Source organism: Brachyhypopomus gauderio, unplaced genomic scaffold (assembly GCF_052324685.1).
Source record: "Brachyhypopomus gauderio isolate BG-103 unplaced genomic scaffold, BGAUD_0.2 sc156, whole genome shotgun sequence".
Classification (NCBI taxonomy): Eukaryota; Metazoa; Chordata; class Actinopteri; order Gymnotiformes; family Hypopomidae; genus Brachyhypopomus; species Brachyhypopomus gauderio.
The window spans coordinates 1-22,884 of NW_027506977.1; the positions used below are offsets into that span (position 1 = coordinate 1).

A 22,884-nucleotide genomic window follows, 5' to 3' on the forward strand; every position below is an offset into this window, starting at 1 on the left:
ATAATTATGTATTGTGCATTATATAGATTGTATTGAACCAAGGCTTCCCTGTACAGTTGCTTCATGCGAATTTTGTTGCGTATCAGGATTCGATCACTGGTGTCTATGGTGAATCTACTGTATGTTGGAAATGACACAAAGGACACATCATTTTAAATTGAAGGGCTCATCTCATCCTGCTTACCAGATTTGTTGCCTACACACTTTCTCAAAAATAATTCTCCCTATAGCAATTGATCCTTTACTAAATAAATAAAAAACTCTTCCCTGAACATTTGCTATGTATCCAAGTCATTCAAATGAGCAGTAATCCTACCACTTATCAAAACGACTAAACTTGACAGGCCATTTATTTCAAAGATCTGAGAAAGTTTTAGCTTAACAACTAAGCTCATGAATACCTGATTCAGAACCAGTTAAAGGAAATCTTTCAGTCAGGGTTTAGGCCTCAACAGCAATGCTGATCAAAATAATTCATTCATACTAGATGTGAAAACAGCAATTTCCTGGTTTAAATCTTATTTAGCTTCAGAGAATCATTCCTCTGCTGAGTGAACTTGCTCGTTTTGCAGTGAAACAATTAGGTGGCTCTTAAAAGAGCCTTTGTGTTTTTGGGGCTTTTACTCCGAGCGCTCAGTTTAAGCACGCTCTCCGCGAATGCGACGGGCCAGCTGGATGTCTTTGGGCATGATGGTGACTCTCTTGGCGTGGATGGCGCACAAGTTAGTGTCCTCGAACAGACCAACCAGGTATGCCTCACTAGCCTCCTGCAAGGCCATGACAGCGGAGCTCTGGAAGCGGAGATCGGTCTTGAAGTCCTGAGCGATTTCTCTCACCAGGCGCTGGAAAGGCAGCTTACGGATCAGCAGCTCAGTAGATTTCTGATAACGACGAATCTCCCTCAGAGCGACAGTACCGGGCCTGTAACGATGAGGCTTCTTCACGCCGCCAGTGGCCGGCGCGCTCTTGCGAGCAGCCTTAGTGGCGAGCTGCTTCCTCGGGGCTTTGCCACCGGTGGATTTACGGGCGGTCTGCTTGGTTCGTGCCATAGTGACAGAAGTCGACTGTTCACCAACAAGGAGGAACGAGAATAGGAACCTAGTAAGGCGACGTCCTTTTTAAGCCCTAACGACGACCAGCGCTCATTGGGCGTCTTCAACACGAAGACCATCCATTGGACAATCAAGTGTGCGTCACCGCTCGACAATTGGCCCGTAGAGCGCACACATAAAAAAAACGCCTACTTTTCAGGCGGGTTCACGGCAAGACTTTGTTTGGATTTTTCTGCCCATAATGTACCATAATCAGTCTCCTTAATTCGCATACAATCTGCTAGAGCTCCTAGAGAAGCGAAAAATTTCACAGGGCTTGGTAGGGTCCATGTAGCCCACTCCCCTGCTGTGAAGGGATTAACGCCCATTGTCTTGGTAATGCGATGTAAGCGGCTCACCCCCAGCTCATACGCCTGCCAAAGCACAAGCTGGCTCACCCCCAAGCTCATATGACCAAAACACCAAACGTGATACTTCACAAAAAAGTTGAAGTTACAAGCAGACTGTATGTTACCGATACTACAACAAACGGCAGAAAATTTGTAGACTCGTGTTTCAAAAGTTACAATTCAATCGCACGTAGAGACGACAGTTTCTCTAATGAGTCCCGTCAAACAATAAAAATAAATAAAAATGTTTGAATCTTGCTCTTTGTATATTTCATATACTATACTATATAATATTTGTTGTAATCAAACACTTTCTGTTTCCGCGTTTGAATTCGCGTTTGAAAAGCTAAGAAATTATATGGCGCAGTTAGCTTGATGCTAATGTTATATAGGAAATCCCATATCATTGCTAGCGAAAATTAGCATGGTCGCGTTGCATCACTGCATCACTGATAAATGTTGTGATCTAAACAGCAGGCTGGAAAAGGAGAGGAAAAGACAGGAAAACAAATTCATGTGCTCTCTATCTATCTATCTATCTATCTATCTATCTATCTAGATAGATAGATAGTTAGAAGCATTTGATAGAAGCATTTGTGTTTCTGCTTGTTTGTGATCTAAACAGCAGGCTTGAATCTTGCTCTTTGTACATTTCTTATACTATCTATCTATCTATATTTGTGTTAGAAGCATTTGATAGAAGCATTTGTGTTTCTGCTTGTTTGATCTAAACAGCAGGCTTGAATCTTGCTCTTTGTACATTTCTCATACTATCTATCTATCTATCTATCTATCTATCTATCTATCTATCTATCTATCTATCTATCTATCTATCTATCTATCTATCTATCTATCTTTGTGTTAGAAGCATTTGATAGAAGCATTTGTGTTTCTGCTTGTTTGTGATCTAAACAGCAGGCTTGAATCTTACTCTTTGTACATTTCTTATACTATCTATCTATCTATATTTGTGTTAGAAGCATTTGATAGAAGCATTTGTGTTTCTGCTTATTTGTGATCTGTGATCTCTGTGATCAGAGACTTTCTGGGTGAGGCTGCTGCCTCAGTCTTGCTCTGTGAATTAACATAATAAAGGGTGATGTTTGGCTTTGCTAATTGCTGGCAAGAAGGAGAAGAAGGAGGGGTGATGTCCTCAGAATCCTGAATTCTCAGGAGCTCTAGTGTTAAAAACAGACTCTGCACATAACACTGTTATTTTATGTCTCTGGTACCATATAATCCTACATTTCTCACCTGCCAACACTGCTGGCTTTCATTAGTTGCCAGCAGCTTATGCTTACTGTCCTATATTCTGTTCATAGGAGCAACATCATGTCTGTCTTTATGCACACGTATAAATTCATGTGTGGATATGCAACATTAGAGTGATTGTGCGCATTTAAACGAAGTGTGCGAATGCTTAGACGTGAAACAGCAGCATCCAATAATGACACAAGAGCACATACTAAAATCTGCATGAATGAAAAGTTGCACTTCATAAGTCGATGTGGGTGGCTCTTAAAAGAGCCGTTGGATTCTGAAAACAGAAGGGAAATTTACTTGGATTTAACGGTCTTCTCGGTCTTTTTGGGCAGCAAAACAGCCTGAATGTTGGGCAGCACGCCACCCTGAGCGATGGTCACTCCTCCCAACAGCTTGTTCAACTCCTCGTCGTTACGCACGGCGAGCTGCAGGTGACGAGGAATGATACGAGTCTTCTTGTTGTCGCGGGCGGCGTTGCCTGCCAACTCGAGAATCTCAGCAGTTAGATACTCCAACACGGCAGCCAAGTAGACGGGAGCACCGGCACCGACGCGCTCGGCGTAGTTACCCTTGCGCAAAAGCCTGTGTACACGGCCCACAGGAAACTGTAGTCCGGCGCGAGACGAACGAGTCTTGGCCTTGGCCCTAGCCTTACCACCGGTCTTGCCTCTGCCACTCATAATGTCAACCACAGCGCTGTAAGCAAAGATGAAATAATCACGCCTGCTCTAAGAGCGCTGGAGATATAGCTAAATAAGCTGCTCTCCTATTGGCTTAAAGAAGGCATGACGAATAACCAACCCGAAGCGGTCGACATCCAAAGCCAGCCTCCATCTCTTTACCCTGCAACACTCCATGTGGCACGTCTTTTCTTGTCCTTCGTATATGCATTTCAATATTGAATCAAGTTTTAGAAATCTTCTAAGCTATTCAGGGTACACGCATATGTATGACAAGGACAGGAGAGATTGGCAAATTAAAAAATATCATACAATAGAATATTACTGTGTACATGTCCATATGTTGAATGAGATGCAAAATGTTTTACGCGCGTTTACTCTACAAAACTCCCTCTCGTAATAACGTTTTTCTATATGTATGCACTTCAATTTAATGTAGAAATGTACTCAAGTTATTCAAGCTACGTACAGTACATGTATGACAAGGAGAGGAGAGATGGGCAGACTAATGTATTCATAGCATACAATAAAATCTTATTATATACAATATTTCTGTGAATAATGAAATGCAACATGTTTACTATGGATACAGTAAGAAAAACTGATTTTCGTTGGACCCTAATAGATATATAAAGTTATATATATGTTGTTTTACCGTCATATTGATATTGTAATGAGTATGGATTGCTTGAAATGCTTGTGTATTGACTTTTCATTCTCCATTTTAATAAAGTACACTTGGGCAAATAAAACATACGTATATAAAATAGAATCTTATTCTACACAGTATTTCTGTATTTAGGACGGGATGAATGTTTTAGGTTGTCATTTTTCTTCCCAATGTCCACGCACTTAATGTAGAGCAATGGATGAAACTGCACCTTAAAATCCACCAACGACACAAAATATTTAGTTTAAAGAAAAGCGCTCTTTAGAAAAAAAGGTGGGTGGCTCTTAAAAGAGCCTTTTGGGGAGACCAAGACATGAAAACATGCACGTTTACTTCTTCTTGGGGGCTGCTTTTTTCGCCTTTGCTGCTTTTGGCTTGGCGGTCTTGGGCTTCGCAACCTTTGCCTTCTTGGGGCTCTTGGCTGCTTTCTTCGGAGCGGCCGGCTTCTTCGCTTTCTTGGGACTCTTGGTAGCTTTGGCGGCAGCGGGCTTCTTCGCCTTCTTGGGCGACTTCTTTGCAGCGGCGGCGGGCTTCTTTGCCGCGACCTTCTTGGGCTTTTTAGCCGCGGCAGGCTTCTTAACGGGGGACTTTTTCGCCTTAGGCGCGGCTTTCTTGGCGGGCTTCTTCTTAGTTTCCGCTTGCTTGTTGATCTTAAACGAGCCAGACGCTCCGGTGCCTTTGGTCTGCACCAAAGTCCCTTTCGTCACCAGGCTCTTGATGGCGAGCTTGACGCGAGAGTTGTTCTTCTCCACGTCGTAACCGCCAGCAGCCAAAGCTTTCTTCAGCGCGGCGAGAGACACGCCGCTCCGTTCTTTGGAAGCAGAAACAGCTTTAACGATAAGCTCACCGACGCTGGGTCCCGCTTTCTTGGGTCTAGCAGCAGCTTTCTTCTTGGGCGCTTTAGCCGGCGCGGCAGCGGTTGAGGCTGGAGCCACTTCTGCCATCCTTGAATTTTCTAAGAGAAACAAACACTGAACGAACTGATCTGTGAATGTGAACCTCCCTCCTCGCGACGGACTGTGGTCTTAAAATACACATGAGGACGGTGTAGACTCAACTCGCCCGACACTGCGTGCCTGTGCTTCCGTGAGTAGATGGTACTTGTGTTTTCTCACGACAAATCTCGACCTAAATATGCATCCAAACACTATTTGCAGTGCATCAAAAAACGCGAATGGCAAGAGAAGGCTCTCTCGTTTATTTGCGTGCCAGGGAAGCCCATGCAGTTTCGGGTCGTTTTTCACAACTGCCACAAAAACGCAACCTGCGACTGTCGCACCTAAGAAGACATGCTGTGTTTTGTGTGATGTGTGGGGTGAAATTGACAGAAATGAAGGAGTAGGTCTAACAGCTCATATGGCGCATTTCCACTAGGGCCTGCTTGGCACGGTACGGTTCGATTCGCGACGGTTTGTGAGTGTTTCCATTAGTACCAGGACCCGTTTAGCCGGCCCCTTTGGGTACTTTTTTCGTACCGACTCGCTTGAGGTTCTAACCGTTCCGAAGCGGTACAGTTCTGTGACGTGGAGGGACAGCATGACACTGATTGGCCAGGGAGTGTCGTCACAGGTTGCGTCAGGAGAGCGACTCCTCCGCTATGCTATGGACTCCTCAGCCGTTTTTAAAACCCAAGGAGCGAAGTCTGTTCCCTGGTCAAACGCCGAGGTACAAACCTTTCTGTTAATAATCAGCGATAAAAAAATCCAGGGTGAACTGGACGGGGCCACTAGAAATGTAAAGGTTTTTAGCGAGGTTTCCGCGCTAATGGCCACTCATGGCTACCAGCGGTCCGTTCAGCAGTGCCGGTCGGTCCAAGCTAAAAAAGCTTAACGCGATTACCGGGCGGTGAAGGACCATAACGGACGCAGCGGAGCAAACCGCAAAGACTGGAAATGGTTCCAGCAAATGGATGTCATATACGGTCACCGGCCAGCCAGTAACGGAAGAGAAAACGTGCTGGACACGGCGATGTCGGTGCTGGAGGCCACGGAGAATGGTGAGTGTATTGTGATTTCACAGTTTTACTACTAGGCTCGTAAAAGATGTAATATGAACGTAATATGAACGCATCTATTGTAAACGCAGGAATTTAGAGCTGTGTTTGTAGTAAATGTTACCACCACAGTCACTACTGTACAATAGCTAGCTCTTAGCCTTGCTAGTTGCTAGTTAGCTGTAGCCATAGCAGCGATGACGTGCTACACATTTTGTGCAGTTACGCTATATTGTTGTTGCTTTCACGTGAATGCTTGTGTTTAATATTTGTTATTTTTTACGTTCAAGATTCCCCTTCCACTGACGAGGCGAGCGGAGTTGGCGGAAAATGTTTCCTTCAACCGGGCTTTCCTTGGAGTGCTTGGCGAACTTGTGAACACCATGCGAGACAGACGCCAGTAAAAGCACACAAAATGTTGCTTGTAGTACTATAAATATTTATTTCATATAAAGCTATACGTATATATTTGCTTTTTGCACTTTTTAAAACTATAACTATATTATGAAATATAGATATTTAAAGTACAACATATGTAAATAATAAAGTTTGATTTCATTTGATTGTATGACTGATGCTTTTTATGCAGGGTGTGTTCAGCCTGTTTGAGTAATACCAAATTATTATCAATAATTAGAGCAACCACATACAATAATGAAGATAAAGATAAATAAGATACAATAATGCTATTTGTTAAGGGGTGTTGTGCCGGTGTTGTGGTCGCATACAAATGATGTCACGACACTACAACCCGCGCGCCAACAGCGACTCCACCCACATTGGGGTGGTTCACCATTGTAATGGAAACACAACGCGACCGTACCGTTCCGTTGCGAAGCGACCCGTATCGAACCATACCGCGCCAAGCAGGCCCTAGTGGAAATGCGCCAATAGTGTGTGCTATGAAGGAGAGTCTGAGTAAAGGCATGGAGGTGTTTTGAACGTGGCAATGGTGTGTTTATTAGTTAAAAAATCCCTTGTGTAGGTGTGACTAAAACACAAGCATGGGGTGCAGGAGGCCGTGGCCATATGTACAAATACTATGAGATAATAGTGGTGGTCTCAAGAATCAGGAAAAATTAAACTTATTAACAGGTATGTTTAAAAAAATAAGAGTAAGAACTAATGGAAAAGTAAATGTTTATCTGTCAAAGGTGTAAACTTGTGGAACAGTTGTGACAAGGACATAAAAATCTGCAGTTCACTTGTCAAATTTGAAAAACATGCTTAAAAATAAGGTAATAGATACTTATAATAAAGATAAATAATTTTATATATGTATAACTTGATATTGATTTTTAATAGTAATGTATGATTGTTCTGTAGATGAGCAAAGTTTATTATTAATAACATAATTGGAAATATATATATTTGATTAAAAAGGGTAGTCAATATAATTTAATGCTTCAAACTATACATTTTTCGGTTATCATTATTTTCACCATTATAACCATTATTATTTATTAAATATTATTATTTTACTTTCGTTTTCTTTCTTTTTTATGTAAATGTATGTGTACATATGTGTTTATATATATGTTTATACGTATATGTACATGTTTCTCTAAAATCCGAAATAAACTCTAAACTCTAGTCAGTTTATTCTCTTTCCAGCCTACCAGTTCTTTAAAATCCCAGTAGCATTTCCAGTGCCATACGTCTATGTATGTCAGACAAGTAGGCGTGTTTCTACTCCAAGGACTCTCTGAACTGTTTTCTCCCAACTGGTTTTTTATGATGGTGCAAAATCCTTAAATTTATCAGAAGCCTAAATGACAGACTGTATTTGTCTGTATGTTTCCCTTTGTATTTTGTAGTGTTCTTACAATTGCTGTTGTGTTTGTTACAGGTATTGTTTACTGTCTTTTTCCTCAGGTGATGTGTATGTTCTAGTGCTGTCAATTCCAGGTGCCGCGATTAAAAGTCCTGACCAGGATTTTGCTCAAGCTTGCTAGATTTTCTAATTAGCAATCCAGGTAAAATTAGTGGAATCAATACAATCCAGGAAGCCAGAGCAAAATCCTGGTGAGGACTTTTAATCGCGGCACCTGGAATTGACAGCACTAGTATGTTCAGGTATAATTGTTAGGTATCATTTGACTTTCGTCTAGTGGTTTTTCCAGCTTAGAGTACCTTGTGTTCAGGACTATCTATTCTTGGAGATTCCAAGCAACTACGTAGCACTTTTGTAAGTCGCTCTGGATAAGAGCGTCTGCTAAATGTCATAAATGTAAATGTAACACGCGCACACACACAAGCTGAGATGCTAAGAAAACGTACAGCAGTGGATACAAAGTTGTACAGATCATATACATTATAGAACACAACATAAAATACATTCTAGGCTGCCCAACAAAGCACAGCACGTGGGAAAACTAACAGGACAGAAATAGCTTTAATCTAATTATTGTGCAAACACATTCCTAAGGGAAAAACTCTTTGGGTGAAAATGTGGGTGGCTCTTAAAAGAGCCTTTGGGTTGGTTAAGTCGCACTATTTGGCCATTTACTTGGAGCTGGTGTACTTGGTGACGGCCTTTGTGCCTTCAGACACGGCGTGTTTGGCCAGTTCACCGGGAAGCAGCAGGCGCACGGCGGTCTGGATCTCCCTGGAGGTGATGGTAGAGCGCTTGTTGTAGTGGGCGAGACGAGAAGCCTCACCAGCGATGCGCTCGAAAATGTCATTGACGAAAGAATTCATGATTCCCATCGCCTTGGAAGAGATACCGGTGTCGGGGTGGACCTGCTTCAGAACTTTGTACACGTAGATAGCGTAGCTCTCCTTCCTGGTCTTTCTGCGCTTCTTGCCTCCTTTACTGGCCGTCTTGGTCACGGCTTTCTTAGATCCCTTCTTCGGGGCGGACTTTGCTGGCTCAGGCATGATGCTCGGTGATGAGTGAAACACCGTTGAATGAACAACAACTCTCCAGCACCTCCTACATTAAGAGTTTGGTATTCTAATTAGGTCACGCCCTCCCTCCACGCTCATGACTAAGCATCATTGGTCAAAAACAAGCCCTCCTCTGACAGGACCTCCTATCGTGGCTCCGCCACCCCACTGTGCCGTAGCGTTTACCTCTTAATCCCGCCCAGCCATTTCTGCCTTCAACTTTCAAACGAAAACTATGATAGAGCTTCAAAATCTGTTTAGTTCTGCTTGCGCAAGGAATTTCTAGCTTTTCATTTTATTAGACTAAAATTCTTTGGATGTGGTTCTAAACTAGCTAGGTCATAACTTTGATTATCATTACAAAAAAAAAAATCTTTATTTGTATAGTATCTTTCATAGATACATGAAACTCAAAGTGCTTTACAAAATAAATAAAAAACATTTAAAAAAACCTAAAGAAAAAAAGGAATCAAACATAATAAAATATAATAAAATGACAATTTATTAAAATAGACAGAGTAATGTAATAAAGTAAATAAGACGACTTAAAATAATTAGAACAGACATAGAATGGTAAATAATGTCATAATGTCAAAATTATTTACCATTAGTTTCAATAATGCAGATTCATTGCATTATTTCGTCATAAAGCGTCTCCATTTATTTAATATGTCCATTTATTTAAATGTTTTAGGATTCAGAGACTACAACGTGCATTTTAAAACTTGTAGTACACGGCAACGTCGGACATTGTGTGATAAATGGTGTAGACAATTATCTGGGGGTTCATGTAACAGTAAACAAGTAACAGTTCATGTAGCCTATAAAATGAAATGGTATAAAGCGTATGCTGTTTTAAACGCATGAAACAGCTCTTTAAATGAGCATATGGGTGGCTCTTAAAAGAGCCGTTGGTTTTGTGTCGAGTTGAGCGTTTAACCTCCGAATCCGTACAGAGTGCGTCCCTGGCGTTTCAGAGCATAAACCACATCCATAGCGGTGACGGTTTTTCTCTTGGCGTGTTCGGTGTAGGTAACCGCGTCCCTGATAACGTTCTCCAGGAACACTTTGAGCACACCACGGGTCTCCTCGTAAATCAGACCGGAAATACGCTTGACACCGCCACGACGAGCCAGACGGCGAATAGCGGGTTTAGTAATGCCCTGGATGTTGTCACGGAGAACCTTGCGATGACGCTTAGCGCCTCCTTTCCCAAGACCTTTACCACCCTTACCTCTTCCAGACATCGCTAATCGTTTCTTTCACTGCTGAAACAATAAAGCTGCAACACCCAGCGCGCATCTGTTATACTTCTCTACAGGACCTGCTTGAAGACACAGGAGCACTGGAGGAGGCGGAGCTAAATGCCACGTTCCTCCAAAGCCTCCAGCACCACATTTAGATGAACTGGAACAAGGACTCCACGCTAAGTCACAAAAGTACAATTTTACAATTTGAGATAGTTTAGGCAAGCACAACAAGCAGCAAAGAGAAGGGAAAAGAGAAAGCAAAGAAAGACAGCAACAGCCGGCCTACAACTCTTACTGTTACTACTACTGCTTATAACAAGAATAAGACTTGGCATAGAAGTACACTATATTGCCAAAAGTATTTGCTCACCCACATATGTATGATGACTACAAAACTTGTCAGACCTCTACAACATACGTATGACTTCTACACTAGCAAGACCTCTCCAACTTATTTTAGACCTCTACAAAACTAGTCAGACCTCTGCAACACTATTCAGACCTCTACAAAAATACATTTTTCATGAAAGAAATTTGTCTTGAACACAAAACAAAACCGAAACGGCAATATGCTTATGACTGAAGGCTTTTCCTACAAAACAGTAAGTCAGTAGGGCCTCATACAGAGTCAATGCATGGCTTTATAAAAACAAAAGAAACGTATTCAGAGGTTTGGTCACATCAAAGGTTGGTTATATACAACATGTATTTCCTACCTTGTGTGTCTGCACTGCATGTAATTTTACTGCTTCCTATGACACATAAGCTTTGAGTTGTCATAACATCTCATTGTGACATAAGCAAACAATGCGAATAAATAAGTGAATAAATCTGCACTCCTACAATGTGATCAAAACACCATTAACGGCCATTAATAAGGGTGGTCATTAAAAAGGACAGACACTAATAAACGTGAAAATAAGGGTGGTCATTAATACGCTTGGCCAATAATTAGGGCAATCATTAATAGGAGAGGTAATTCATAAGGGTTAACCAATAGTAACACACACACACACACACACACACACACACACACACACACACACACACACACACCTTAGTCTGTGTAACAATAAAGGACCGAAGGACATTCATAACTGCATTCTCACTCCTTCATCTCAAAGCACTTACAGCAGCAGTCCCAGAATACCTTATAGTGAAGGTCTCTGTCTGAAGGGTAAAAACACAGGCATCCAACCCGAGCTGATAGCACGGGGCAACTGAGCTGTCATTAGCTGAACTGTAGTTGAGAAATTACCCATAAGCATAAATCTGAATGAAATACAGCTCCATATTGTGTATGCAGTGTATTTAAATGCTGTGTTGTTGGAATCTGTAGTAAAGTCTGAAGTTAACCTGAAGTTAAATGTAAATCTAAAAAAAATTAAATTATCATTTAAAAATCATTATCTGCCACTAGATGTCGCTGTATCTCAGGTTTAACTGAGCTTAGATCTGTTTTTCTGAGGTTTAGGATCACTGTAATTGAAGCCCATACTCAGGTAAAATTGAAACATTTTCATACCTAGCTGAGCTATTATTAACTAAATAGGGAAGCTGAAGCAGTGAGAACACTGTCAGCAAGGCGGAGTCATCACTGGACCGTTTGGTCAGTTATTGTAGGACACAGTCTCTCTTGTGGTATATTAGGTAGGTGCTCTGTCATGAAAAACATCCTCTTATAACTTTCATTTTGTTGATCAGATTTATTTTAGCTGTGTAGACTTGTTTTTTTGCCATGGTAGAAACACCATCGGTTACAAAATGGAAACAAATACATACTCTGTTGGCTGAAACCTATGATCCTAGGCGCGTTCTTGTGATCAGTGCAGCGCTGAATAAACGGAGATGACCTCCGCCGTCCGTCACTCTCTTCATCTATTATATTCTGTAAATCAGCCACTTCCATCACTGATGACGGACACGCGCGAGCTTCGCGGAACGGAAGTGAACGTTTCTGTCTCTTAGCAACCAGCTGTAGCGTCAAACATGGCGGGAGATAAAGACTCTGCAGGTATCAAACGACGTGAACGTTCTTAATGTGTCTTTGTTGGTCACGTGACCAGATATTCTGCGCCGTGCAGTAACGTGCGTTAACTGACTAGCATACGCTAGCTAACTAACACAAGTTGTTAAGCTACTGTAGTGCTGTTAGCTAATGTTACAGGGTTGTAACTACGTTAGAGTCCTGCACCGGGTCGGGTACGGGCAAATAGATGCTGAAACGGGTGGGTTTTACACATACCGAAATTTTACGGGTGGGTATGCGGGCGGGTAAGTTAAATAAGTGGTCATTTTTAGTAGGCTTTTATTTGCTTCGTAATGAACATAGTGTTACATTTTGCCTGATTAGCGCCTCCCGATGGTGGTGGCGAAGCTCAGGGGAGCTTACTTATACCGTAGCTCCGTTGGCCAGAGCGGGCTGAACTTTACTCTTCAGCTGTTCTGGGGTAATACCCAAACTTCGGTTCTTTTCCAGCGGAAACATGAGCAGAGGCTGGTTGTAACACAGTACCGGGCATTTATTGTAGCTCGCTAGGTGGTTACAAAGCAAATGGGTGGCCGTGCTAGAACAAGGAAAAATGACGAGAGAGAACTTGGCGTTTAGGATTTGTGATCCAAGAGCGCAGAACGCAGCTCAAACCTGGGACTGTGGACGATATACTGTTCCTGCACAGTAACCTAGGATAGATTTGTGAACCTATGCGATTTTATTTGGTTGTTATACTGGCATTTGCTCCCTCTCATTTTGCAGTTGCTAATTTTAGATAGGAATAGCCATACTGTTCCTGCACAGCAACCTTATATTTTATTTTGTGTTGTACTGACGTTTTTTCAGAGGCGCATTGAAAAATAAAGTGCTCTATAGGAATACTTTCGATTTGTGTGATTTTTCACGGGCACGGGTGGGTAACGGGTAGAATATTAACGGGTCCGGGCGGGTACGGATTTAACTTTGAAATAGCCACTCTGCGGATATGGGTGGGTACGGGTCTCAAAAATCGGACCCGTGCAGGACTCTAAACTACGTTAGCTGGCTGGCTAACTGGCATTTTCATTTTAGAGCATAAAGTTGACATAAACAATAAAATATGTTGGCTACACTATTTTATATTTTACTTTGCTAATGAACTTCATTTCCCTCTAAATGTGACGTGCAGATATTCTAATGGTTCACATGTTAAGTAACTTGTTATCTGACTTAAGAACAACCTGAAAGATCCTAGTGCAAGATTGACCACCAAACCAGTTACCAAACCAGTTACGTGACGGAGTTTAACAAAGGTTATACATGAAAGGTTATATTTGAAATCTTCATGGCTGAAAGTTAATTGTAGGGAGCTATCATAAAATGACAAAAACACTTATTTTTCAATATAGTATGAATATGAGATTTTCTAAAAAAAAAAAAAAAAAAGTTTTAGCATCACATTCGAACTGACGACACCTAAACGAACCTTGGGCCACTTCGTTACAACAGGCATGTCAAGCTGTTTGGATTAACAAGATAATTTTCTACTGTCCTTTACAGAAGGTATTGTATCTGAGGTCCACAAGAGGATCAGCAACGCATTTGATGTGTTTGATCATGAATTCAATCACACGGTTGATGTCAGGTAAGGTTTAATTCATGACAAATTCCACCTAAATGTACAAACTCCCCATTTACTGCACTGTACATACACAGTTCTCGTTCATTACATTTTATTGCTTTATTTCTCTAAATGTGTCCTTTTCTTGTTTTCCTAGAGAAATTGGTACCATTATTCGATCCCTTGGTTGTTTTCCAACTGAAGCTGAACTGCATGACATTATTGCAGAGGTCAGTGTTATTTTGTCTGTGTAGAATATTTCATTATTAAGTTATAGGCCAACAGTGTTTTATTGGCTGTGTAGTGAGATCTGGTGTATACTGAAGGTGATGTGTAGTTGCTTTAACAGGTTGAGGAGGAGGAGTCAACAGGATATATCCGCTTTGAGAAATTCCTTCCGACTATGACCAAGGTCTTGATGGAGCACAAGTAAGACAAGGCCTAATTCACTGTGATTTTATATGATCCCAGAGTGTACTGATGAAATGATATGTTCTTGGTATTGGATGAAACTTCACATTTGAACTCTTCCCAGTAGATGCTTGATTCTCGTTTTAGCACCATTAGCATTAAATCCATTATGTGAAGCTCATCACAGTAAATTAAAGTGGACCGATATTGCTGCATGCACTCTCAGTGACTACTGAGTTTCTCTTACTGGAGCATAATTTGTCCGAGATCTGTCTGAGCAAGACTTTACTTGTTTCAGTGATTCATTGACAATAAACAACAAAGTAGGTTTTAATTACCTGAACAAGTAAAGTAGGTTTTGCAAGAAAGGTTTGCTGATTTTTATCACCCAGCCATTTGAAAGCATAGGTGAATAATGTTTTAGTAGATCTGAATCTGATCATTTATTGATTATTGTTTATTGTAACATGTATAACTCCATTTAAGAGAATGGAGTGATATGGCGATCCACTAAATTGGAAGTATTCCACTGTGCCTGGAAGGATAGCATTATTGACTACAAACGGGCACTCACTAAAGCACGCTCAGCATACTTAGCCTCACTGATAGAGAAAAATAAAAACAATCCTAGATTTCTTTTTAATACTATTTCTAAACTTACAAAAAATCAAGCAGGCACAGAACCTCAGATTCCAGTAAACCTCACTAGTAATGTATTTATAGATTTCTTTGATAATAAAATAGAGAATATTAGACAAAATATAAAACCCTTTATTAGCAATACAACTGGTATGTCATCTGGTTTGGTTGATATTGATTTAAATTACATACCGGGAGAAAAACTTGATGCTTTTCATCCACTCCCAAAATCAGAATTAGAGAAAATAATTTCTTCCTTAAATTGTACTACCTGCACATTAGACTCAGTTCCCTCAAAGTTATTAAAAGAGGTATTACCAGCTGTAACTGAACCTCTTCTAACTATAGTTAACTCATCCATTACAATAGGTCACATGCCCAAATCATGTAAATTAGCAATTATCAAACCTCTGATCAAGAAACCAAATCTTGATCCGACTGTGCTATCTAATTATAGACCCATTTCAAACACATCATTTATATCTAAGATCATAGAAAAAGCTGTTGCCCAGCAATTATGCCTATATCTGCATAGGAATAACACATTTGAAAAGTTCCAATCTGGTTTTAGGCCCCATCACAGTACTGAAACAGCATTAGTTAAAGTAACAAATGATCTCCTCCTTGCATCAGATCAAGGCTATGTATCACTGTTAGTGCTTCTTGATCTTAGTGCAGCTTTCGACACAATTGATCATAGGATCTTGCTAGAAAGGTTAGAACGCTGGGTTGGAGTCTCAGGCACAGCCCTTTCATGGTTTCAGTCTTACTTAACAAATCGCTATCAGTTTGTAGAGCTCAATAATATTTCATCCAAACGTACAATGGTTAAATATGGGGTCCCGCAAGGCTCCATCTTAGGACCACTATTATTTACATTATATATGCTACCATTGGGCACAGTTATAAACAAACATGGTGTCAATTTTCACTGCTATGCGGATGACACTCAACTTTACATATCAGCCAAACCCGATGACAAACTCAGTTTAGGAAAAATTGAGGCCTGTGTAAGAGATATTAAGTGCTGGATGTCTCTAAACTTCCTACAATTAAATGAGGACAAAACAGAAGTTCTCCTTGTGGGCCCTAAGGCCGCAAGACAGAAAATTCCAAATTTAATGCTTAATCTTGCAGACTATCCCATTACACCTGGCACAGTAGCCAAAAACCTAGGCGTCATACTCGACTCTGACCTATCATTTGATAAATATATAGATAATACTACTAGGATAGCTTTTCTACATCTCCGCAACATTGCCAAATTAAGAAATGCATTATCACAGGATGATGCAGAAAAATTGGTGCACGCCTTTGTTAGCTCTAGACTAGACTACTGCAATTCACTACTGTCAGGATGTTCAAATAGGAATCTAAATAAACTTCAAGTAGTTCAAAATGCCGCAGCTAGAGTTCTGACCAGAACTAGAAAATTTCAGCATATTAGACCAGTCCTATCAGCCCTGCATTGGCTCCCAGTTAAATTTCGTATTGATTTTAAAATTCTATTATTAGCATATAAAGCACTACACGGGCTTGCTCCTGAATACCTCCAGGAACTTATTTCCTACTATGAACCCCCACGTCAACTAAGATCACAGGGTGCTGGTCTGTTATTAGTTCCACAAATTAACAAGGTAACAGCAGGGGGAAGAGCCTTTTCTTATAAGGCCCCCCAGCTTTGGAATAATCTTCCTAAATGTGTCCGGGACTCTGACACAGTCACAATCTTTAAATCTAGGTTGAAAACCCACTTATTTAGTCTAGCGTTTGATAATTAATATCCCCCTTAGATAAAGGTACAGATCCAGGGGTTCATAGACGAAGGGTTTTATGGTAGACTGGGGTGCTGGTGCTGTCATCCTGTCACTGCTCGTGGTCACTCAAGTTTGTTGACAGTGCAGTGGACGGATGCCATTGTCTCAGAATGCCCCCAAGCCTATGTTACCTTCTGGTTCTGCCGTTTTAGCTAGGCTGTAATAATTTAACTTAGTGCCGGAGTTGCTGCCACACTCCAGAAATGTTTATAATTTTACCTGTCCTGTATATGTCCTCATACAGAGCTAATTTTCCCTGTTTCATTTCTCCACATGGCTGCCCGCCTGCTTGAGGTATAATGAGATGAGGAGAGACAAGCGATCCATCCTGGCCGGCCACCTCCTGCCTAACCGGATGCCTACACCATGATGGACATTATTACATCTTTTTCGGTCTAAATGGACATTATTGCATCTTTTACATTCTGTCTACATTCTGTCTATATTGTTGTTGTTGTCATGGTGACCGGTGTCGGCCAGAGGAGGATGGGCTCCCCCCCTGAGTCTTGGTTCCTCTCAAGGTTTCTTCCTCATGCAAAAACTAGGGAGTTTTTCCTTGCCACTGTCGCCTTTGGCTTGCTCACTGGGGGCTAGGACTCGGCACTTGTAAAGCTGCTTTGTGACAACAACTGTTGTAAAAAGCGCTATATAAATAAAATTTGATTGATTGATTGATTGATTGATATTCCTTATTACATAACTGTAATTAGTTGACTTGTTAGCTCCTGTTCATGTGAGCCTTACCTTTGTACACAAGGCATATTCATTATATCATTTAGTATCCACCCAGTGAGATGTGGTGAGTGTGTGTGTGTTGTGTGTGTCATGTTGTGTTGCAAATCTCTAAGAAAGATGATTTCAATTATCTTCACAGAAAATACTTAGATATGGTGTATTTTAAGTGTTAACTATATATATATATATGGTGTTGTAATGTGGAATGAGGTGTTTTCTGGGGTGAGTTTCAGGAGAGTGTTTCAGTGCCAGCCCCAAACATGTTGCATGGTTATTAAAACTGCGTACTTTAGCACCACTTTCATTTCAGAACCCACACTACATATATTTTAAAGCCAGGACAGTGCTTGATTGCTGCTAGTGAAAAAGTAATTCTTGACTAACATTCTGCTCAATCCTGACCTTTTTAATGAAGAAAAAATTTTTGTGGATTGGCTGAATCTCCTGGAAGGCTTGAACCCCGAATTGAAAAAGTCCTAGCGATGCCCTTGATGTGGGAGAATAGATTTGCATAACCAGTTCTGTTCTGTCTCCTCTGTTCAGGTTTCGCCCCATTCCTGATGATATGCTCCTGCAGGCCTTTGAGGTAATTCACATTCATGTACTAGATCTAGAAACTCTAGTTCTAGTGTTCATGCACTGCGAGTGCATTAATGTCTACGTTAATGGCAGCCTTCTTCACACTGGACCTCATCTACAGTCATTGCTATGAATACTTCAGCTTATATGTTTTCTGTGTAATTACTAATCTACCCTAAACACCCTCCTTAGGTTCTAGATCAGCAGAAAAAGGGATTTTTGGAACCAGAAGAACTATCCAAATATTTGATGCAAGAGGGTAAAATCATATTTCACTTATTCAAAAGCATAAGTTAACAATATAAAAACATACGTTCTTGCATGAAAAGAATATAATGTACATGACTCAGGATCGCCAGTGTGTGTTCAGTTTCGTTTCATCCCTGTTCCCAACACGTTTATCATTCTACTGACCCTCATCACCTGCAACATGTGTGATGAGCCTCTCTGCCTCTGTGTCGCACTTCAAAATGGTTAACTGCACATTTTCTCAGTGTTTTAATGTGGTTTAGATATTTTGAATTTCCCTGTAAAACACTGGTAAGCACAGTTTTATTCACACTAATCAGGGGAGCCCTTTACCCAAGAGGAAACAGAGGAAATGTTCTCTTTGTGAGCATGATGACCATCAATGACACACAGTGATGATGGAAAGATGCTCCTCACAGTTCTTCTGTACTGTTTCATATGCTGCACTGTCAACGCCTCATACACAATGTTAAAAATAAATATAATAAACCTCTATATACAATAACAAAGAACTTGTCATTTATTCCCTTTGAACTGTAAATAAATGCCTCATGGTACAAAACAGGAAGATTTCCTCGTTATTTGTTAGCATGAAAAATATGTTACATCAGTGTATAATTCCTCCTCCTTTAATCATCAGTATCCCATTGATATACTGGTATGTATATGGAGGGTGGTGTGACTTGGTAAAATGTAAATGTGCCATATTTGTCAATTGTGATTTTTCAATTGAAAATTGTTCTCTGCTTTTAACCCATCTGTGCAGTTAGAACACACACACACACACACACTAGTGATTACTAGGGGGCTGTGGTGCACACACACACACACACACACTAGTGATTACTAGGGGACTGTGGTGCACACATGGCCAGAGCGGTGGGCAGCCCTAGCCCGGCGCCCGGGGAGCAGTTGGGGTTAGGTGCCTTGCTCAAGGGCACCTTAGTCATGGCCTCAGGTCTGGAAATCAAACCCACGACCCTCCGGGCACAAAACCAGTTCTCTACCACCAGACCATGACTGCCTATGGTGTGTGTGTGTGTGTGTGTGTGTGTGTGTGTGTGTGTGTGTGTGTGCGCGCATGTGCGTGTGTGTGTGCGTGCCTCCGTGCATGAGTGCGTGTGTGTGTGTGTGTGTGTGTGTGTGTGTGTGTGTGTGTGTGAGTTCAGCAGAAGGAGACACATGGCCTGTCCACTGTTAGGCCCTTCTTCACATTTGCCCTCCCCGTGCAGTGCCTCTGTTTAGTGTAGAGAGGAGGACTCCTCATAACTGGTGATTTTAATCTAATTAATTTGTCTCATGGGCTTTTTGTATAATTTGCTAACTGTGTTATGTGACTATTTTACACTCCTTGCACTGATGCGTTGAATATGAAATATTATCATCTATTTTCCAGCCTTTTCATTTTTTTTATTTACTACTAATAGGTCAAGGACATTATGATCAAAGATCAAATCTTACATAAAGTAAGATTAACGAGTATAGCTTTCTGACATTTCTAGTTGTATGTCAGTAGGTGGTGCTGACTACGCGTGCAAGAGAAATCAATTAAGACAAACTTCAAACTGCTGCTTTCTACTAACAAGCTACAGCTACGCATTTATAAATGCCAATCTTTTCATTTGTTGATGAAAAGCTGCGATCAAGCATCGCCATCTATGTTATGCTCTGAGTTGTTTCAGGTTAGTACAATAGGTGATTATTTTACAAGCTGCCAGTTTGAATAATGTTTGGGGCTTCTGGCAATTTCTTATATATTTTATATCGTGCGGTTTATTCGTCGATTGCTGTTTTAACATATCTACTGATTACGTGTTTTGCTGGTATTTTCATAGCTTTTTAAATGTCGATTACTGCAATTATCTACATAAAACTCGTCGCTTTAAGGACACGCCCACGCGTCACTCACTGGGATATTGACACGCTATTGGCTGAGAACTCCGAGGGGTGGTCAGAACCGCCCAGAGACAGATGTGCGCATCTGGGTTTAATGACCAGCGACGTTTCACTGGAGTAACAGGAGACCAGACCGTGTTGGAGAGGCACTGGTCCAACTGGGTCCACAATACCGCACTGGAACTCCCACTGACACATCCTGAGACACCCCGAGACACCCTGTCTCTGTGTCTCCCGACATGAATGCGTATGGAGACGTGCTGTATCTGAGATGATGGTTCGGTGAACACTGGGAATGAAAGCGCCGTGATCGTCATTTCAGGAGTCCTAAACGCTCGGATCTATGAAACATTACATGTAATATTCCTGTTAGGTTGGACCCTAATGGATGATCCACTGCATGGACGTCGTTACTGAGTCTGGACTTGGAGAGAGACACAAGTTGTATGTGAACTGACTTCAGCTCTGTTCGGACTGGGTGTGATATACATTCACCCACTACGTTGGTCCAGTTCTTCACCATGACTTCTCTCACAGGGAATAAAGAGAGGTCTGGGACCAGGAGCCGAAAATACGGGGTAAGTTTGCCTTTCTGCCTTTATTTTGTGCAGTAGTGACCGTGTTTCTTCTGTTCTCCAGATCACTGGGGTTAGATGGTTTGAGATCATCACTGGGGTTAGATGGCTTGAGATCATCACTGGGGTTAGATGGTTTGAGATCATCACTAGGTGGTTAGATGGTTTGAAATCATCCTTAAACGTGTTTACCAAGCACTTTTATTCTTTTCATAGCAGATAGCGGATTTTTCTCCTACCAAGTCAGCCTCTTTCTCCCCTGAAACTTGGTACCGGAAAGCATACGAGGAGTCCCGGACTGGCAGCTGTCCGGCTCCCGAGGGTGCCGGTTCCGTGCCTGGGTCGTCTGGAACACCTTCACCTGTATCCGGAACCTCGTCTCCTGGGCTCCTTCTCGGACTCGCCTGTCCCCATCTCACCGGGGATCGGCACGTGTTCGCCAGGGTCCTTAGGTGGATCCCCGGGATTTGGCACCAGTTCCCCAGCCTCGGGTAGTGGGAGCTCCCCCGGTTCCGACAGAGGGGTTTGGTGCGAGAACTGCAGTGCCCGGCTGGTGGAGCTGAAGAGGCAAGCCCTGAAACTGCTGATCCCGGGACCCTGTCATTGTGTTTTTCTTGATGAGATGTGATGATGATAAATGAAGCGTGGACCGGTGCGAACAGGGTGTGGTGTTTCTGCGGCGTTTGCACTGTGCCTCGGTACCACTGCGATGTCCAGAAACTGCCATGATCACAATAGCCAGTGGGCTCAAGTTATTGGGCAGAAACAACTGATTACCGATATTGTAAAGCAGACTGAAGAGAAGAGGCTGTGGGCTAGGACAGTGGTGGTGTGCAGTAGGTTATAAGAGTCCCGTATCCCTACATGTAATGCTGCTTATGCGCTTCTGCGCGCTCCGGTTCTGGTGGGTGCGGGCGCGCTCCGGTTCTGGGTGCGGGCGCACTCCGGTTCTCTTCACGCTCACCCTGAACTTGTTAGATTTGCTCATTTCGGTGCAGCTGGGGTGTTGTAACAACCAGTGAGTGCTTTCAAAGTATTCAGTATAAAATGCTCAGGAAAACATTAAGTTTGTATGCGATGCATTCCGCACTGCTTTAACCACTGCGCCGCCATGATTCTTGTGAATGTTTTTTTTCTTTGATTAAAGATAATGCACCAGGCACCGAAGGACAGTGTGTGTGTGTGTGTGTGTGTGTGTGTGTGTGTGTGGGGGGGGGGGGGTGTCTATAGAGTTGTTTACTCTTCTCTCACTCTAATTTAGATAAATGAACATATATTAGTGCATATATTTTACAAAAACAATCTAAATCTAAATCTTTAGATCAGTGTGACAACACTGACTTAATGAGCTACTTTTCCATTGAAGAGCAGAGTTGTATAATCCAGGTTCAGAAAGTAAAAGTCCTCACCAGGATTTTGCTCAGGCTTCCTGGATTGTGTTGATTCCACTCATTTTACCTGGATTGCACTAATTAGAAATCTAGCAAGCTTGAGCAAAATCCTGGTGAGGACTTTTACTTTCTGAACCTGGATTATACAACTCTGTTGAAGAGAGAGGTCATATATGATTGACATGAACATTTGGCATCAATTAAGTCCCTAATTGCACCATTTTTACAAAAAAGCACACACACACATACACACGCACGCGCGCGCGTGCACACACACACACACACCCAAACAACACACATTAACATTTATCACGTCTTGTAGTGTGATATGCATACAGTGTATCCATTACTACATAACCTGATGCCTATGAGGGAAGTTGAAGCATGAGGTGGCACGCGCAGCTTTCTTTCCTCAGAGTGAAGCAGCGCTTGGGCTTGAGTGAGCAGTTTATGCCCCTGGTCAGTGTTGAGTTGAGGGCTTTTTGTGTCAGTGGTTTGGCTTAGCTGAGGGCTTTTTCTGTCAGTGGTTGGGTTTGTTTGTGTTTTTGTGTCAGTGGTTGGGTTTGTGTTAGTGTGTCAGTGGTTGGGTTTGGCTGTGTTTAATGTCAGTGGTTGGGTTTGTCTTTTTGTGTCAATGGTTGGGCTTGGCTAAGGTGTTTTTGTTCAGGCTAGCTGCATCTTGAGTTGCTCTTTAATGGAAGCTGGAGCATGAGGTTTATGGAGTTTACTGTTGCAATGTGGTTCATTATGGATGGAGTGTTGTGATGCCCAGTGAACCACCTCAAACTAGAAGTTCAAGATCAAGAACTAAGA

The 22,884-nt window shown here is 41.8% G+C and overlaps 5 protein-coding genes and 1 pseudogene across 7 annotated transcripts; 1 reads left to right on the forward strand and 5 right to left on the reverse strand.

Annotated features, from left to right (window-relative positions):
- Window positions 1-521: 521 nt before the first annotated feature.
- On the reverse strand, window positions 522-1,066 carry LOC143500560 (histone H3). Its single transcript, XM_076994709.1, has one exon. The coding sequence runs from the start codon at window positions 1,047-1,049 to the stop codon at window positions 639-641; it is 411 nt and encodes a 136-aa protein (XP_076850824.1). The 5' UTR covers window positions 1,050-1,066; the 3' UTR covers window positions 522-638.
- Window positions 1,067-2,937: 1,871 nt separating this feature from the next.
- On the reverse strand, window positions 2,938-3,384 carry LOC143500533 (histone H2A-like). Its single transcript, XM_076994687.1, has one exon. The coding sequence runs from the start codon at window positions 3,382-3,384 to the stop codon at window positions 2,998-3,000; it is 387 nt and encodes a 128-aa protein (XP_076850802.1). The 3' UTR covers window positions 2,938-2,997.
- Window positions 3,385-4,067: 683 nt separating this feature from the next.
- Window positions 4,068-5,104, reverse strand: LOC143500528 (histone H1 pseudogene; annotated as a pseudogene).
- A 3,431-nt stretch (window positions 5,105-8,535) lies between these two features.
- LOC143500537 (histone H2B 1/2) lies at window positions 8,536-8,957 on the reverse strand. The gene has a single exon (XM_076994691.1). The coding sequence runs from the start codon at window positions 8,925-8,927 to the stop codon at window positions 8,553-8,555; it is 375 nt and encodes a 124-aa protein (XP_076850806.1). The 5' UTR covers window positions 8,928-8,957; the 3' UTR covers window positions 8,536-8,552.
- Window positions 8,958-9,828: 871 nt separating this feature from the next.
- LOC143500535 (histone H4) lies at window positions 9,829-10,186 on the reverse strand. Its single transcript, XM_076994689.1, has one exon. It carries the CDS (start codon window positions 10,181-10,183, stop codon window positions 9,872-9,874), a length of 312 nt encoding a protein of 103 aa, XP_076850804.1. The 5' UTR covers window positions 10,184-10,186; the 3' UTR covers window positions 9,829-9,871.
- A 1,895-nt stretch (window positions 10,187-12,081) lies between these two features.
- On the forward strand, window positions 12,082-18,591 carry LOC143500530 (dynein regulatory complex protein 8-like). Of its 3 annotated transcripts, none has more exons than XM_076994683.1 (7): window positions 12,082-12,200; window positions 13,719-13,803; window positions 13,937-14,009; window positions 14,129-14,208; window positions 17,925-17,967; window positions 18,153-18,219; window positions 18,530-18,591. In XM_076994683.1, exons 1-7 carry the CDS (start codon window positions 12,176-12,178, stop codon window positions 18,574-18,576), a joined length of 420 nt encoding a protein of 139 aa, XP_076850798.1. In that variant the 5' UTR covers window positions 12,082-12,175; the 3' UTR covers window positions 18,577-18,591. The 3 variants fall into 3 exon arrangements, with proteins under 3 accessions (XP_076850798.1, XP_076850796.1, XP_076850797.1); XM_076994681.1 differs by lacking the exon at window positions 12,082-12,200 and adding an exon at window positions 12,291-12,414; XM_076994682.1 differs by lacking the exon at window positions 12,082-12,200 and adding an exon at window positions 12,425-12,460.
- The last annotated feature ends 4,293 nt before the right edge of the window (window positions 18,592-22,884 follow it).

What these genes read in the sequence shown, in the direction of transcription:
- LOC143500560 (XM_076994709.1), bottom strand. Translation starts at nt 1,049, where the DNA reads ATGGCACGAACCAAGCAGACCGCCCGTAAATCCACCGGTGGCAAAGCC.
- LOC143500533 (XM_076994687.1), bottom strand. Translation starts at nt 3,384, where the DNA reads ATGAGTGGCAGAGGCAAGACCGGTGGTAAGGCTAGGGCCAAGGCCAAG.
- LOC143500537 (XM_076994691.1), bottom strand. Translation starts at nt 8,927, where the DNA reads ATGCCTGAGCCAGCAAAGTCCGCCCCGAAGAAGGGATCTAAGAAAGCC.
- LOC143500535 (XM_076994689.1), bottom strand. Translation starts at nt 10,183, where the DNA reads ATGTCTGGAAGAGGTAAGGGTGGTAAAGGTCTTGGGAAAGGAGGCGCT.
- LOC143500530 (XM_076994681.1), top strand. Translation starts at nt 12,345, where the DNA reads ATGTTACAGGGTTGTAACTACGTTAGAGTCCTGCACCGGGTCGGGTAC. An exon ending in TGCATGACATTATTGCAGAG is followed by an intron (nt 14,010 to 14,128) that starts GTCAGTGTTATT and finishes TTGCTTTAACAG; the next exon opens with GTTGAGGAGGAGGAGTCAAC. An exon ending in TGCTCCTGCAGGCCTTTGAG is followed by an intron (nt 17,968 to 18,152) that starts GTAATTCACATT and finishes CACCCTCCTTAG; the next exon opens with GTTCTAGATCAGCAGAAAAA.